The sequence below is a fragment of the Macaca mulatta genome, chromosome 7 (assembly GCF_049350105.2).
Source record: "Macaca mulatta isolate MMU2019108-1 chromosome 7, T2T-MMU8v2.0, whole genome shotgun sequence".
Lineage (NCBI taxonomy): Eukaryota > Metazoa > Chordata > Mammalia > Primates > Cercopithecidae > Macaca > Macaca mulatta.
The window spans coordinates 56,626,975-56,643,940 of record NC_133412.1 but is presented as its reverse complement, the minus strand read 5'-3'; the positions used below and the strand labels follow the sequence as shown (position 1 = coordinate 56,643,940).

At 39.2% G+C, this 16,966-nt stretch overlaps 1 protein-coding gene across 5 annotated transcripts in view; it reads right to left on the bottom strand.

The window, feature by feature from the left end:
- The window catches only part of IREB2 (iron responsive element binding protein 2), a 64,894-nt gene that overhangs the window by 5,469 nt on the left and 42,459 nt on the right, over positions 1-16,966 (bottom strand). For 4 of the 5 annotated variants that reach the window (XM_077938308.1, NM_001260947.1, XM_077938307.1 and 1 more), the window contains 10 exon segments: positions 13,410-13,526; positions 11,955-12,114; positions 10,995-11,130; positions 8,441-8,525; positions 7,920-8,076; positions 7,483-7,607; positions 5,774-5,878; positions 5,539-5,681; positions 2,250-2,397; positions 2,043-2,165 (listed from right to left, as the gene is read on the bottom strand). In XM_077938308.1, coding sequence (XP_077794434.1) covers positions 2,043-2,165; positions 2,250-2,397; positions 5,539-5,681; positions 5,774-5,878; positions 7,483-7,607; positions 7,920-8,076; positions 8,441-8,525; positions 10,995-11,130; positions 11,955-12,114; positions 13,410-13,526 — 1,299 coding nt within the window. 5 annotated transcript variants of the gene reach the window in all.

Sequence of the window (16,966 nt, the reverse complement as noted above, 5' to 3'; positions counted from 1 at the left end):
ACAATAATAAAGAGGGTATAAGCCCATAGCAACGAAGGGAATAGGATGAGAGAATTCTATAAATATTTAGAAAACAGAGATAGGTAACTGATTTAGAAGACAATGTTGAAACCACAGAATGATAAAATGAAATTAGAGAGTGATACCAGTCAAGGTCTGAGTTAATGTGCAACACAAGCCCCAGGAAAAGGATTGAGATTCAGAGGATGAGCTTCTCAGAATACTTGTGGATACAGGTTACAAGGCCACACAAAGCAGTAAGATCCAGCTCAATCCCCACTCCACAAGAGTAGAGGTTTATTCTCTGGAAAAAAAAAATGAGCCAAAGGCTCTAGACTTGTGTTTTTCAACTTTTTTCTCCACTGTCTACCTAAGGAGTCTTTTAAGACTTCCCCCCCCATAATTGTGTCTTCCTGTTCACCTCCTTTCTCTCCAAAATTTTAACACCACTAAGATGCCGTGTATCTTTTTATGTACTCTATATTTATCTGTACTTCACGTGCAAAAAGTAAAATTTTTTTTTTTTTTTACCACCTGAGAACCAATTTCTGTTCTTTGGGAGTGCCATCACCCCTCTTGAGAATATATTCTTTTTAAAAAATTTTTTTACTCATTTTCTGTTATAGCAGAAATAAGGAAGAGAATACATTCTCTAGACTGACAAACACTGGGCACAGGGGCTTGAGAATACCCCTGAAACAGGAGATTAAGTAGATGTCTACATCCTGAACGAGTCTCTTTCCTTGAAGACACTGAATGGCCTCAGAGAAAATACAGATAAGAACATATAGAATCTCTCAATGAAAAAGGTAGCTTATCACCCAATCACCTATAGTAAGGCACAGTAACTGACAAAACCCAGCCCTCATCCACGGCTTGTAATCAGTTTTTTAATATCTAACAAATGGAGGGCCAAGCATCACCTGCCATATGAGGAAAGCTTTCAACATCAAATACAAACACTAAAACACTTTCCAGGATAAAAAAGAACCTATACCTATCATTAATACTCATAATAATACTTATAATTAGTATCTTAGAAGGATGAGATTTTGGTTTATTCCTATAGCCCCTCAGAGTATTTACATTTTAAAGGAGATATTAAAGATTAAAATAAGAATGAGGCCTACATGATATCTGTGTTTCAGCCAGCCTTTTTAAAGCTACAATTGTAAAGAGAAGCACTTGTCAGTATGAAATGGCAAAAAGCACATGTCACATGACTATTCCCCCCAGCAGATGGCCTATTTGCTCTGCAATAAGGAAACAGTCTCAGGAGAAATGTCCTCCTGGCAGACAGCCAGGCACCACAATCTCCTATTTAGGGGGAAAAAAGGTGAAGCTTGGCCCACTACTTCAGAGTCTTTTACCCACTAATGGGGCAAATCTGAGAAAATTGAATCAAAAGGAGGCAAGTAAAATTAACAGTGGGGGCCAGGCACAGAGGCTCAAGCCTGTAATCCCAGCACGTTGGGAGGCCACAGCGGGAGGATCGCTTGAGCCTAGGAGTTCAAGATCAGCCTGAGCAAAATAGGGAGATTCCATCTCTACAAATAATACAAAAATTGGCCAGGGGTGGTAACTCATGGTTGTAGTCCCAGCTACTTGGGAGGCTGACACAGGAGAACTGATTGCACCTGGGAGGTCATGGCTGCAGAGAGCAGTGATTGCGCCACTTCACTCCAGTCTGGGTGACAAGGACACGGTCTCAAAACCAAAAAAACAACAACAACAACAAAAAAATCAATACGTATAAATAATTATAAAACAGCAGTTTAAAACAGAATTTCCTTTCCCTCTATTATGCTGACTTCTTCACATAAGACTGATGTAGGTTTAACCAAACTCAAGAGTATTAAAATGATACTAACGAGATGAGTACAAAGTATTATCTAAGATCACTGAAACAAACAAAACCCTCTATACCTATGAGGTTCAAATAACTATAAAAAATCCAAATAAACTTTGACAGTATGTTACTGACAAAAGGGAACATTTAAAACTCTTTGAAGCTTAAGATGATAAATTTTAAGATTCAATACCAGTAAATATGGTCCTTTGGCAGCCCAGTCTCTGGAGTTTCCTGAACCATATTTCTTTCCTGCTAAAATAATCAGTGGGATACCTTCTTTCTGGTACAGCTCTGCAGCCTCAAATACATCTAGCTGTAGATTAAAACAAACACAAAAATCTTTAATACAAATTTTGATCCAGTTAGAATTGTCTAAATACTTTGTGTGCATCCTCACCGTCTGTCCTGACGGAAAATGAATTGTTTTAGGAGCTGGTTTTCCAATAAACTTATTAAAAAGCTTGATATTTGCAAAAGTGCCTCTTGTCATTACAGCATCATTACCTCTTCGAGCTCCGTAAGAGTTGAATTCACGAGGGGTAAGGCTACAAGAAAGTAATGAAAATCAGTTTTCATTACATATGGAAAACAATCACACACTACTCAGTTGTAAGACTTAAAAATTTTTTTTATCACAGAAAATTTCAAACACAAACAAAAGAAAACAAAACCATGAATGTCCACATGCCTATCACTAAGCTATAACTTAACGGATTCTTGGTTTCTTCTACAGTCAACCCCATTAGATCATTTTGAAGCAAAACTGAGATATATTTTAACAGCATACATTTCAGTACATTTCTCTAAAAGATATAGATTTAAAATCTTTACACCAAAAAAAAAAAAAATCACAATTTATTAACATCAGATAGTCAATATTCAAATGTCACTGATTATTTCCAAACTACTTTAAGTTGGCTTGTTCAAATCAGGATCAAAATGCAGTTCATAAATGCATTCAGTTGATCTCAAGTGTTTTAATCTACAGTTGACCTTTAAACATAAATTTGAGTTGTGTGGGTCCACTTATACAACGATTTTTTTCAACCAAATGCTGACAGAAAATATATTATTCACAGGATGCAGAAAACTGCAAATACGATTTTTCATGCATCTGCAGGACTGACTGTAGGAATTTTTCATGCATCTGCAGGACTGACTGTAGGAATTCAGTATGTGTGCATTTGGGTATACATGGGTGGTCCTGGAACCAATCCCACATCTATACCAAGGAGTGACAGTATATGTTCCCTCTCCTTCCTCCTGCTTGTGCTCTATCTGATGAAATAAAGTCACTTGTATACTTCTCTGTACCCACATTGTGTTGACTGCATCTCCATGGATCATTTAACAAGTTCTTCTGCCTTCTGTTCTTGTAAATCACATGTTAGATCCAGTGGCTTGATAAGATTTGGGTTTTTAATTTTTGGCAACAATGCTTCATAGGTCATGTGTACTTCTATCAGGAGGCACAAGATAGCCAATTGTCTTTTCCTGGAATGTTACCAGCTTATTGTGGGCTAGATTGCTTATTTTACTAGAGACTGTAAAATAGTGACACTATAATTCACCCATTCCTTCTTCATTTTTTAGCTATAAAAGTTCTATAAAGAAAAACCTTCCAGCAGGCATGGTGGCTCCTACCTGCAATACCAGCACTTTGGGAGGTCAAAGTGGGAAGAATGCTTGAGCCCATGTGTTGGAGACCAGCCTGTGCAACAAAGGGAGATCTCATCTCTACAAAAAATTTAAAAATTATGCAGGCATGACGGTGTGAGCCTGTAGTCCCAAGCTACTCAGGAGGGTGTGACAGGAGGAGTGCTTGAGCCCAGGAGTTCCAGGCAGCAGAGAGCCAACTGCCATTGCCCTCCAGCCCGGGCAAGAGTGAGACCCTGTCTCTACAAACAAACAAAAGACAAACTTTCCTTCATCAATGATTTGGTTATGCTGAAATACATTCCATACAGGAAAGGCTGGTTAAAGAATTGATAATATTTACCAGTTTTCAAGCTAATGAGCTGGTCCTGGCCCTGAGACCTTTAGACAGAAGACTGATGGTCTCTTGACAACTCCCTTGTTTTTGGTAATCTTGGTAATTTTTGGTAAAATCGTGTACATTTTCCAGTCCCAGATCTGGAATCACTAATTTCTCCATGAAGCACTGGTTCACCATACTGGGAAATAGTATTTAGAAAACATAATCTGGGTGCTAGGGGTATTGCTACTGGATTAGTGACTATATATAACGTTTTAGGGAAAAATAACTGAACATAAATATCTCAACAATCAACAACTGACTTTCATCGGCCTCTGATCTGGTCTTTTAAGCAGAGGCAACAATACTCTAAATTTGTGCATTTAAATTCTTACTTCAGGGTGGGAGTGTTAGGAGGTTTGAGTGTCTTTATTTTTAGAAAATTCTAATTGATGAACACTACTGGATTAAATGTGCTAAGAAATACATACCAGAAGGCATAATAATTACAAAAATTGTACATTTGAGAGAAGTGTTGACTGTTTTTCTTTTTTGGAAGTATGTCACAATTATGATGAAGATGGAAATCACAATCAAAAAAATATTTATAGGAAAGAAAACTTATTTCTCACCACTTTATAATAAAAGCTATGCAATATTATCACATGTCAAGACAAGCTATATGGACATTTTGGCCAGGCACGGTGGCTCATGCCTGTAATCCCAGCAATTTGGGAGGCCGAGGTGGGCGGATCACTTGGTCAGGAGTTTGAGACCAGCCTGGCCAACGTGGTGAAACCCCGTCTCTACTAAAAATACAAAAACTCTCTGGGCATGGTGGCGTGTGCCTGTAATTCCAGCTACTTGGCAGGCTGAGGCAGGAGAATCGCTTGAACCTGGGATGCAGAGGTGGCAGTGAGCTGAGATTGCACCACTGCACTCCAGCCTGGGTGACAGAGTGATAGTCTTTTGAGTGACAGTCTCAAAAATAAATAAATAAATATCAATGAAAAAGCTTGTCATTTTAATTACACAAGCATCAAACAAGCATCCAATAAGCTAATCAGGTAGCAGTACTACACATTCTGCTTTTAGCAAAACTTTGTCTCATTGTCAAAACAGTCCTTTGATAACAGGGCAACTCTACATGATTAATCATGTAGAAATGAAATAAAATCTTACTAAAGTTTTTATCTCCAATATAAACAGCCTTTACATTTACATTTATTGTTCCTATAAAATTTTTGGCTCATGAAGCAGAAATTCATTGTCTTTTGATTTGATACACATCATTCCCAGCCTCACACATGTACATTTCACAGCCCATAAAATACACATTTAAATTCCTTACTCCCATTATGGGAAGCTGGTTTTAACCAAATGAGCAGGCTTCATTTGGTAGGTAAAACCAAGCTGATTTTTCAATAAAGTAGCACTGAAAAAGAAAAATCTTATTTCCAATCAGCTGTTTATTGAGACTATAAGGGCTCAATTTAAAATTGCAATTTCATTGTCTAAAGTCACAAGCAAAGACAAGTACAGAAGGTACCGCCCCCCTCCATTCTCCATTCTTGCTTAAGACAAACACATTGGCAGTCAGATATCTACGATAGCATGTATTTACTGGAAAAAAGGAACATGACCAATAGAAGCCTCTGAATCAATAAGAAACAAGAAAAAACAAAAACACTCTAAAGCCATGTACACATACCCTCTGTTTGTCAAATACTTAGCGGCAGCACTATTCCTAGCGATACTTCCTGCAGGTGATATATGATCTGTTGTGACAGAGTCTCCCAAATATAATAAGACATGGGCATTTTCAATAGCCTGGAGTGCAACTGGCTCTTTGGTCTAGAAGGTAAAAGTTCAAGGCATTTAACTCTTTACAAGACTTCTTAGTTTATAACAATCTTTAAAAGATCAAATAGTCAAACAGTACTTACGAGTTTATCAAAAAATGAAGGGCATCTGATATAAGTAGACTTTAAGTCCCATGGAAACAAAACTGAATCTGGTGCTTCTAAGGAATTCCACCGTTTATTCCCCATCTGTGAATACAGTTAAAAGGGCTCAGAAGAAGAGGCACATGAATGATCAACGGAATAAAATAGTACTTAGGTCAGAACAAAAACAACAAAAATAGGCCTTATCCATTTGGAAAGAAAATTAAGACAGTGTATTCTTCTTTTTTTTAATTTAAAATTTTTATTTTTGCCCAGGCTGGTCTTAAACTCCTGAGCTCAAGTGATACGTGTGCCTTGGCCTCCCAGAGTGTTGGGATTATAGGCGTTAGCCACCATGCCCAGCCAAAACAGTGCATTGTAAAAAATCATGAGGTTTTTGGACAGAATGATTAAAAATTTGCTCCTCAAATTCTAGCATACCAGATCTCCAGGTACACTGTAAGGGGAAAGTTTCAATATAAACTGAACATAAAGACTACAGAGTCCAAAAAAAGTTAAAGAATTTAGAAAGATTTCTCATGTTGCCACAGAGAGATTAAGCATGTATGAGGTATGCTGTTAATGTCTAAGAATGTTATAATGGAGAAAAACCCTCTGCTTTTTCGATATATTTGTTCCACATCAAAGCCTTCAAACTACATCCAAAAATCTCACCATTTCTTAGGCCAGGCACAGTGGCTCACACCTGTAATCCCAACACTTTGGGAGGCTGAGGTGGGTGGATCACTTCAGTCCAGGAGTTTGAGACCAGCCTGAGCATCTTTATTTTTTATTTTACAAAAAATAAAAAAATTAGCTGGGCCTGAGCGCCTGTGGCCCCAGTTACTCGGGAGGCTGAGGAGCAGGATTGTTTGAGTCCAGGAGGTTAAGGCTGCAGTGAGCTGGTTCAGGCCACTGCACTCCAGCCTGGGTGACAGAGTGGGGCGCCATCTCCCAAGAAACACCAAAAAATAAATAATAATTTTTTAAAATTGCATAATTTATATAACTATTCTCTTTACAGCTTATTTGCCTCTCCCCAGGAGAATTCTGGGTTTTGTTCACTGATGTATTCTGAACACCTAATCAATTCTTTCTTTTCCCCCTCAACTTTTATTTTAACTTCTGGGGTACATATGCAGGATATGCAGGTTTGTTACACAGGTAAATGTGTGCCACGATGGTTTGCTGCACGGATCATCCAATCAACACTAATCAATTCTGATACTCTAAGACATTTTCTTTCCTTTTTTTTTTGAGATGGAGCTTTGCTCTTGTTGCCCAGGTTGTAGTGCAATGGCACGATTTCGGATCACCGCAACCTCTGCCTCCCGGGTTCAAGCGATTCTCCTGCCTCAGCCTCCTGAATAGCTGGGATTACAGGCATGTGCCACCACACCTGGCTAATTTTTTTGTATTTTTAGTGGAGATGGGGTTTCTCCATGTTGGTCAGGCTGGTCTTGAGCTCCTGACCTCAGGTGATCCACCTGCCTTGGCCTCCCAAAGTGCTGGGATTACAGACGTGAGCCACTGTGTCCAGCCGCCATTTGCTTTTTAATTATAGATTCCAGATACAAACTATTACACATTGAAAACCGCATTCAAAATAACGTAATTTTAATTTTTATTCTAGTCAGAAAACAAGATATATGAAATAAAAGAACACTGCAAATTGATTAAACTATTTAAGAAACACATAAGACTCTTACTTCTATTTTATCTTTTAATGCTTTAAACATGGATAGTATAACATGTTCTTCCTCTACTCGATGAACTTCTTCTCGACTAGGCCAAATATCATGCAGGTAAATGTTCTTGCCGGTGGAGTCAGTACCTGGTTAAAATTTTTGAACATGACACTCAGTAAAAAAATAACTCTCTGAAAATGTTCATACCTTTTCAAAGACATATTATGGACATCAAGTAAATGATTCAACTGGGTGCTTCAGGCTTAAGCGGCTGGAAGAACTAATTACCTGCACATTTTATTTTCTTCACATAAACACAGAAATTAATAACTATACATTATCATAAGTTTTCCTGAAATAATTCAAAGAATAGATGGTCTAAGAAACATTTCAAAAATATAATGACTTCTATGGGGAAACATATGTATAGGTATACATATACATAAAGGAAAAGATACCTAAAGGTTCTGTCTGGAAATCTATATTCACTGTGCCTGCTATGGCATAAGCTACCACTAACGGTGGAGAGGCAAGATAATTGGCACGAACACAATCACAAAGACGACCTTCAAAATTTTTGTTTCCAGATAAAATTCCACAGGTAACCAAATCACCCTGGAAAAAAAACACAAACACACAAACATACATATTCAATTCTAGAGATGGTACAAATTTGGATAATCATATATAACCAATCTTAAAGTCTGAGGGCGAGATTAACCAAAAAACATATTACTAACTTTTAAATACAGAACTATCCATCTTGCGAATAAACTAAATCAATTCCTTATATTATGAAGGAATTATTTCAAGGATCTACAAATGAGTCTTTCAATCATTTAAACATTCACAGGTTGCAACTGCCAAGAGGTGCAGAGTTTACAGAAATATAAACACATCAATATATATTTTCTATAATTTAATAACAAAACATAGTTAAGAAAACCATTTAGATGGCTTGCCGATCCACACATTTTACCTGTTTTACCGCATTTAAAACTGCTTCTGATAAGGGGGCTGTATTTCCCACACAAGTTGAACATCCATAACCAACGATTTCAAATCTGCATTTCAAAAAATAAATGTGACTGAATAGCACATCACAATATTTATAGAGAAAAGATAAGTCTTATCTTGTATTTCTATCCCTGTAATAAGATTACTTAAAAGACTATTCATGACACATGGATTAACCTTCATCAATATATTCACTTCACAACATTCTGAGCAATCAAGTCTAACTCTCAGGCATGCTATTTGAACAAATTCACTGCAGCCTTAACCTCCTGGGCTCAAGCAATTCTGCTCCTCAGCCTCCTGAGTAGCTGGGGCCACAGGCGCTCGCCACCAGGCCCAGCTACTTTTTTTGTAAAATAAAAAATAAAAATGCTCAGGCGGGTCTCAAAGCTGAATGCAAATCTTTGAAGAGCCTTAACAGCACTTATCAATGCACAAGATAATTCCCCCAAATACTACTTGCTAGGAATATAACATGACCTTTTAAAATAATTGATTCTGTACTTCCATCCAAGGGTTTAAAATGTAAAGAGGACCTGGCTATAATAACCTGACCAAAGGTCCCAAAAGAGGCACTGTAACTGGGCACTCTGATAGGAGTAATCTCTTAATTATCAACCAGTTAAACCCAAGAAGAGTCCCTGACAATAAATCCAAGATGATACAACTAAAAGATTACAGGCACCGTCCTCTAAATTACTTTCAGATGCTATTCTAAAAGCAAAAAAATCGAAAATTTATCCATTTTGCAAAGGAACTGATGACTCATATGTTCCAAAACAGACACTGAAAATACAGCTAGGCTGGATGTGGTGGCTCAGGCCTGTAATCCGATCTGAGATGAGCGGATCACTTGAGGCAACGAGGTTGAGTCAAGCCTGGCCAACATGGCGAAACTGTTTCTACTAAAAATATAAAAATTAGCTGGGTGTGGTGGTGTACACCTGTGGTCCCAGCTACTCAGGAGGGTGAGGTAGGAAGACTGCTTGAGCCTAGGAGGTCGAGGCTGCAATGAGCTGTGACTGCACCACTGCACTCCAGTGTGGGCAACAGAGCAAGACACTGTCTCAAAACCAAACAATTCCTGCACAACTAGCATCAATTGTTTTGGATTACATAAAAAACGTATGTAATTTTTTTTTTTGAGATGGAGTCTCGCTCTCTTGCCCAGACTGGAGTACAGTGGCATGATCTCGGCTCACTGCAACCTCTGCTTCCCGGGTTAAAGCAATTTTTCTGCCTCAGCCTCCTGAGTAGCTGGGACTAGAGGTGTGCATCACCATGCCTGGCTAATTTTGGTATTTTTAGTAGAGACGGAGCTTTACCATATTGGCCAGGCTGGTCTCAAACTCCTGGCCTCGTGATTCACCTGCCTCGGCCTCCCAAAGTGCTGGGATTACAGGCGTGAGCAACCGCGCCCAGCCCAAAAATCGTAAGTTACTTTCTCCAAAGTTCAGGGACAACTTAAACTTATGTATTATAGACCCAATAACCTCATAAAACTAAAATTATGACAATTTTCAGTTAATAAATGCAAACTGTAAGATTTCTTTCTTTTTTGAACTGACCTACACAACTCACAGACATTGTGCATACTTGGTATCTTTTCTTATACTGTAACTGTTATTTGGTTATATTTGTTTGTCTTGTCTTTCCAACTAAGTATCTTGAAGCTAAGACCACATCTCCTACTTCTGTGTATCTGAGCTGGTGCTTTGCTCATTTGATATGCCCAATAAGTGTTTCCTGAGTGATAAGGCATCAAAAATTGTATGGTAATGGCAAGGTAGCAAGTAAAACTAAAGCATATTTTTTCTATCCTCTTTTCTTTTTGTTGTTGTTTTTTGAGAGAGTGTCTCGCTCTGTCCCCCAGGCTGGAGTGCAGTGGCGCAATCTCGGCTCACTGTAAGCTCTGCCTCCCGGGTTCACACCATTCTCCTGCCTCAGCCTCCTGAGTAGCTGGGACTACAGGCACACGCCACCTTGCCCGGCTAATTTTTTGTATTTTTAGTAGAGACAGGGTTTCACCGTGTTAGCCAGGATGGTCTCGATCTCCTGACCTCGTGATCCACCTGCCTTGGCCTCCCAAAGTGCTGGGATTACAGGCGTGAGCCACTGCGCCCGGCCTCTATCTTTTTTTTTTTTTTTTGAGATGGAGTCTTGCTCTGTCGCCCAGTCTGGAGTGCAGTGGCAAGATCCTGGCTTACTACAAGCTCCGCCTCCCGGGTTCACGCCATTCTCCTGCCTCAGCCTCCCAAGTAGCTGGGACAACAGGCGCCAGCCACCGTGCCCGGCTAATTTTTTTTTGTATTTTTAGTAGAAATGGGGTTTCACCGTGGTCTCGATCTCCTGACCCTGTGATCTGCCTGCCTCGGCCTCCCAAAGTGCTGGGATTACAGGCGTCAGCCACCGCGCCTGGCTCTCTATCTTCTCTTTGTATATGAAAGGCACAAACAAGCAGCTTCAGTACCTACTGAACACCAATATCAATATGAACAGCGATAGTTGTCACTTACCCAAGCTTACTGAGATACGGTAATACTCCACTTGAACTGAGGTAATGTGTAACCATCCCACTGCCTGGCGATAAACTTGTTCTTATATAAGGTTTAACATGCAGACCAGCTTCAACAGCCTTTTTAGCCAAAAGACCTGCACAGCCAACAAACAATGATTTATTATGCCAATGTTTCTTTCCCTCTCTCACTCATATTAAAGTAAAAAGTGAGAAGTAATTTATTTAACAGATTCATCTCCAATTCAAAGTATGAATTCATAAACTCATTGTCATTATTTTTTCCACTTTATTCTGATTTGCTTCATTTACAACAAATTTAAAATTACAGTAAATATACTAGCCTTTATGTTGAAAATTATTAAGATACAGGCTGACATCATTCACACAACTGGAAACAAAAGATGCACATATGTAAGTACACATTAACAAAACCATCTTTTTTTTCTTTCTTCTTTTCTTTTTTCTAAAGCGAACCATTTTAAAGTCATAATTACAATAAGCTAAGGGGAATGTAACACATTATACATGGTCTTATACATCGAAGGAAATGTTCCAATGGGCATACAAATTGATTTCATTTACAATCCTTGCCAAGACAATGATCTTTTACTGCTTTTATAACTTTTAATGAAATCTCCCACACTGTTATGGTTAACTTCCAGATAATCAAGAAATACCTGCTAAATAACTATAGTTCTAAATTAACAAGAGAAGCAGATACAACCTAAAATTAATTGATAGGTAAGTTATAGTAAACAGTAAATTTACCTTCAGTGTAATAAAAACAAAATAACATAAATCAAACTCAGGCTCCTTAAGACCTAACTAAAATAACAGAAAGTCTCTCAATATCAAATGTAGACACTCTTGCATCATCTAAGAAACAGAAAGTTACAATAACAGAAAAGCTAACAATAATTAAGGAAAAAAAAAAGTATGGCCATAAACTACAACCCACCTGCGGCAAGCATGACAGATGGATTGCAATTATTGGTACAACTGATAACTGCAGCAATGACCACTGATCCATGAGACAGCTTATATTCACTTCCTTCATAATGAATGGAGACAATATCCCTTTGTTTTTCAGCTGCAATTTGGAAGCCTTTAAATCCAACCTATACAAATTTCCACAAAAATATAAACTAAATATTCTGAGTATGTACAGAATAAAACACCGGCAGAAAACATAGCAGACTGGACATCTGATGATTTAACATTAAAAATCATATTTGTGAGTGATGCTGAAGGCCCATAACATTCAGTAGTTGTTTAATTCAGCTGACGCATAAATCTGCATAGGCACAATAAGAGTCTGGTATGTTCACAAGCAAAATTTTTATCTACTAAGTAAGTCCAGCCTACCACTCAGAATCCAGATCTTATTTGGCTTTGTTGTTCTTAATCATCCCTGTTTACAGTAATTCTCAAGAGATGGCACATATTTTTTTCTGCTAAAATGACCCCAAAGATTTCCTCCAAAGGGATCCTGTACGTGTCAGTGCGGTATAGCCGAAACAAGATTGGCTATGAGTTGCTAATTATTGAAGCTAATTAACAGGTACATGGCAATTCAGTGGACTATTTTGTTTTTGTACAAGTTTAACATAACAAAAAGTCAAGAAATCATAAAAAGAAAGGCTCTGAAAGGAAAGTCAAGTACTAGAGATCTCAGAATAGAGAAAGTGACAAGACTAAAACTGTGATTCTGAGACAGAAAATACAAACCCCAAAAAGCCAGAGACCACCTGCTATTCAGTCACATTTACCAAATTTTATGAGAGTAGGGCAGGTGTGGTGGCTCATGGCTATAATCCCAACACTTTGGGAGGCTGAGGTGGGCAGATCACTTGAGGTCAGGAGGTGAAGACCAGTCTGGCCAACATGGTGAAACCCTGTCTCTACTAAAAATACAAAAATTAGCCAGCAATAATGGTAGACGCCTGTTAATCCCAACTACTTTGGGGGCTGAGGCAGGAGAATCACTTGAGCCCGGGAGGGAGAGGTTGCAGTGAGCCGAGATTGTGCCACTGCAGCTTGGGCAACAAAGTGAGACTCTGTCTCAAAAAAGAAGAAAGTTTCTGTAATGATGTATTCAATTATCTATGCTGTTCATGAATACAAGACCCATATGTAGTTATTCAGCATTTAAAAATGAGACTACTGTGACTAACAAACTCAACTTTAAATTGTATATAATTTTAATTGAAATAGACACAATCAATCTCTGATCCTCACAATAGAACTGTACCAAATGACTGACTGGCACATCAGACAGAAGGAAAATAAGGGGGCTGCTGGTGTGTGCCATAATATATAAAACATAGCAGTGAACTGAGTTTATGGGTCACCTTGTTGGTTCTTTACTACTTAGCACAAAGCGGGTTGAAAAACACAGATAACAATAACCTACCTTTTCATTTAAGCAAGCCTGGAAATCGCTTTTCATATCTGTCACAGCAACTCTATCTTGAGGTCTTTTTGGACCACTAACAGATGGAACTATTGAATTCAGATTAATCTGGATCACCTAGGAAATGAGAAAGATAAAGAACAAGGAATCAGAATTTCCTACAATGGATTTCAATTCAAGCATTACTTTCTAAAGCAGAATAAGTATAATTTATTTTAATGCAATTTGTTTTAATAGTATAATACACCCTCAATCCCAAGAAATAAAGATTTTAAAACAAGCACATTTAAATGTATGAAACATGAAAATTTGCTAAAAGCAAGACTAGTAGATCAGTATGCAATTAAACTACCACAACACCAACTGTACTGCATATACAAAATCTGGTTTCCCAAGTGTTTTTTCTCATAAAGATAAACACTGTCTTAACTGATGTCCAATGATAAAATAGATGCCTGTATCAGCTCTCAACGTATTGCCTCTGAGCTCCAAATTCACCCTCCTTTGCCAGCTCTGTGATCACAGAGGTAAACCGTTAGTAAACATTTCTCCTTTGTCAGCACACATGATGTGACAACTGGTCACTAGAGGGTGCTGAAGGGACACAGCAGAGAAAGGGTTCTTTTTCCTGTTCCAGAGGGTTTCACTGGCCAGCAACCCAAGCTTTTATTCCTTGGTTAAGAAATCGTATTTTTTGTTAAAAATATCACTTCCCAACTAGATTTTTATTTATTTCTTCTGGTATTTCTATTATTTCCTTCATGCATTTATGTGAATATAATCAACTCGAAACTTTTCATCATGGCTTTCAACATTATTTTATATCCCTGTTTATTCTGACTGATCCAACTACTTACACTTTATTTATTTATTTATTATTATTATTTTTATTGAGAAAAGGTCTCATTCTGTTGTCCAGGCTGGAGCACAGTGGCACAGTCAGGACTAAATGAAGCCTCAACCTCCTGGGCTCAAGTGATCCTCCCGCCTTAGCCCCACAAGCAGCTGGGACTACAGGCATGCGCCACCATGCCTGGCTAACTGAATTTTAGTAGACATGAGGTCCCACTGTGTCACCCAGGCTGGTCCTGAGCTCAAGCAATCCTCCCGCCTCAGCCTCCAAAAATGCTGGGATTACACGCGTGAGTATTCACACCTGGCTTACTTATACTTTCATTTAGTGGATTCAGGTGATCCTAGTCTTTGCCCATAAATATCCATTTAAGAAGTTTCTCTTGAAATCAACATCCTAATGATTTTAATTTCTTTATATAGTCAAGTTTGTTTTTGTTTTTTCTTAAGAGACAGGGTCTTGGGCCGGGCACAGTGGCTCACGCCTGTATCCCAGAAATTTGGCAGGCTGAGGCAGGTGGATCACTTGAGGTCGAGTTTGAGATCAGCCTAGCCAACATGGTGAAACCCCGTCTCTACCAAAAATACAAAAAATAGCCGGGCATGGTGGTGCGTGCCTGTAATCCCAGCTACTTGGGAGGCTGAGGCAGGAGAATTGCTTGAACCCGGGAATTGGAGGTTGCAGTGAGCTGAGATCACACCACTGCACTCCAGCATGGGTGGGTCTTGCTATCACTCAAGGCTAGGTGCAGTGACTCGATCATAGCTCACTGCAGCTTCAAACTCATGGGCTCAAGCCATCCATCCCTTTTCTGTAGGGACAGGGCCTTGCTTATGATGCTGGTCTTGAACTTCTGGCCTTAAGTAATCCTCTTGCCTTGGCCTCCCAAAGGGTTGTAATTACAGGCATGAGCCACCACACCTGGCCTGGTGAGAATTTTTTTTTTTTTTGAGACAGAGTCTCGCTGTGTTGCCCAGGCTGGAGTGCAGTGGTGTGATCTCAGCTCACTGCAACCTCTGTCTCCCAGGTTGAAGCGATTCTCCTGCCTCAGCCTCCCGAGTAGCTGGGACTATAGGCACATGCCACCACGCCCAGCTAATTTTCTGTATTTTTAGTAGAAACAGGGTTTCACCGTGTTAGCCAGGATGGTCTGGACCTCCTGACCTCATGATCTGCCCGTCTCGGCCTCCCAAAGTGCTGGGATTATAGACGTGAGCCACCACACCCGGCCATTTTTTTTCTTTTTTTTTTTAAAGACAGTCTCACTCTGTTGCCTAGGCTGAAATGCAGTTGTGTGATCTCGGCTCACCGCAACCTTCGCCTCTTGGGTTCAAGCAATTCTTGTGCCTCAGCCTCCTGAGTAGCTGAGATTACAGGCCCCCGCCACCACAACTGGCTAATTTTTTTTTTCTTTTTTTGTAATTTTAGTAGAGATGGGGTTTCACCATGTTGGCAACGCTGGTCTTGAACTCCTGACATCAGGTGATCTGCCTGCCTCAGCCTCCCAAAGTGTGGGGATTATAGGCGTGAGCCCACCGCACCTAGCCAAGGGTTTGTAACAGGCATATTTATTTCATTTTATTCTACCACCAAAGTTTTCCCTTTTTCTTATTCTTTCCACTTCTGTAGTTTAAAAAATGTGAAGAAGGAAAATACATGGAAAAAGCACTAGATCTAATAAATAGAGGTGAAAATGATGGAAAATGATCAGAAGTAAAAAGATTTGCCCAAAGTAGCACACAAATTCAATTTCTATGGGTCCTATATGTATTCATTTATTCACCTAACATGTTTACTGAATATCTATTATGTGCCAGTATTGTTCTAGGAGCTGGGGATACAATACCAAACCAAATTTCCTGTCCTCATGGAGTTTAACGAACAGTTAACTAAAACTGTAAAGCCATGTTGTTAGAAACCCTTGACACACTCCTAGAAAATGAATTTTATTAAAATTAAGTCTTTCCTGGAAATGAATTCTGCCTATTTTGATATACATTTCCAACAGATAATCTTTTTTTTTTTTTTTTTTTTTTTTTTGAGACAGAGTCTTGCTCTGTCACCCAGGCTGGAGTGCAGTGGCCAGATCTCAGCTCACTGCAAGCTCCGCCTCCCAGGTTCACGCCATTCTCCTGCCTCAGCCTCCCGAGTAGCTGGGACTACAGGCACCCGCCACCTCGCCCGGCTAGTTTTTTGTATTTTTTAGTAGAGACGGGGTTTCACCGTGTTAGCCAGGATGGTCCTGATCTCCTGACCTCGTGATCCGCCCGTCTCGGCCTCCCAAAGTGCTGGGATTACAGGCTTGAGCCACCGCGCCCGGCATTTTTTTTGTTTTTGTTTTTTTTAGACAGGTTCTCGCTCTGTCACCCAGGTTAGAGTGCAGTGGCTCACCACAGCTCACTGCAGCCTTGGCCTCCTGGGCTCAAGTCATCATTCCTACTCAGCCTCCTGAGGATCTGGAACCACGGGAATATGCCACTACTCCTGGCTAATTTCAGGTAAGTATTTACTTAGATTGTAAAATATCTTTAAAACTAATACGTAAGACTGCATAGTAGTGTGTATCTTAATAAAGGAATTTTGCAAAATACACAAGTAAACCAGATGCAGATAACATCAAAACTGATTATTCTGAAGGGAGATATTACTCTTATCATAAAGTAGAAATAAATTAGAGCAAAGAATTAAGAGTCACTATTACTAT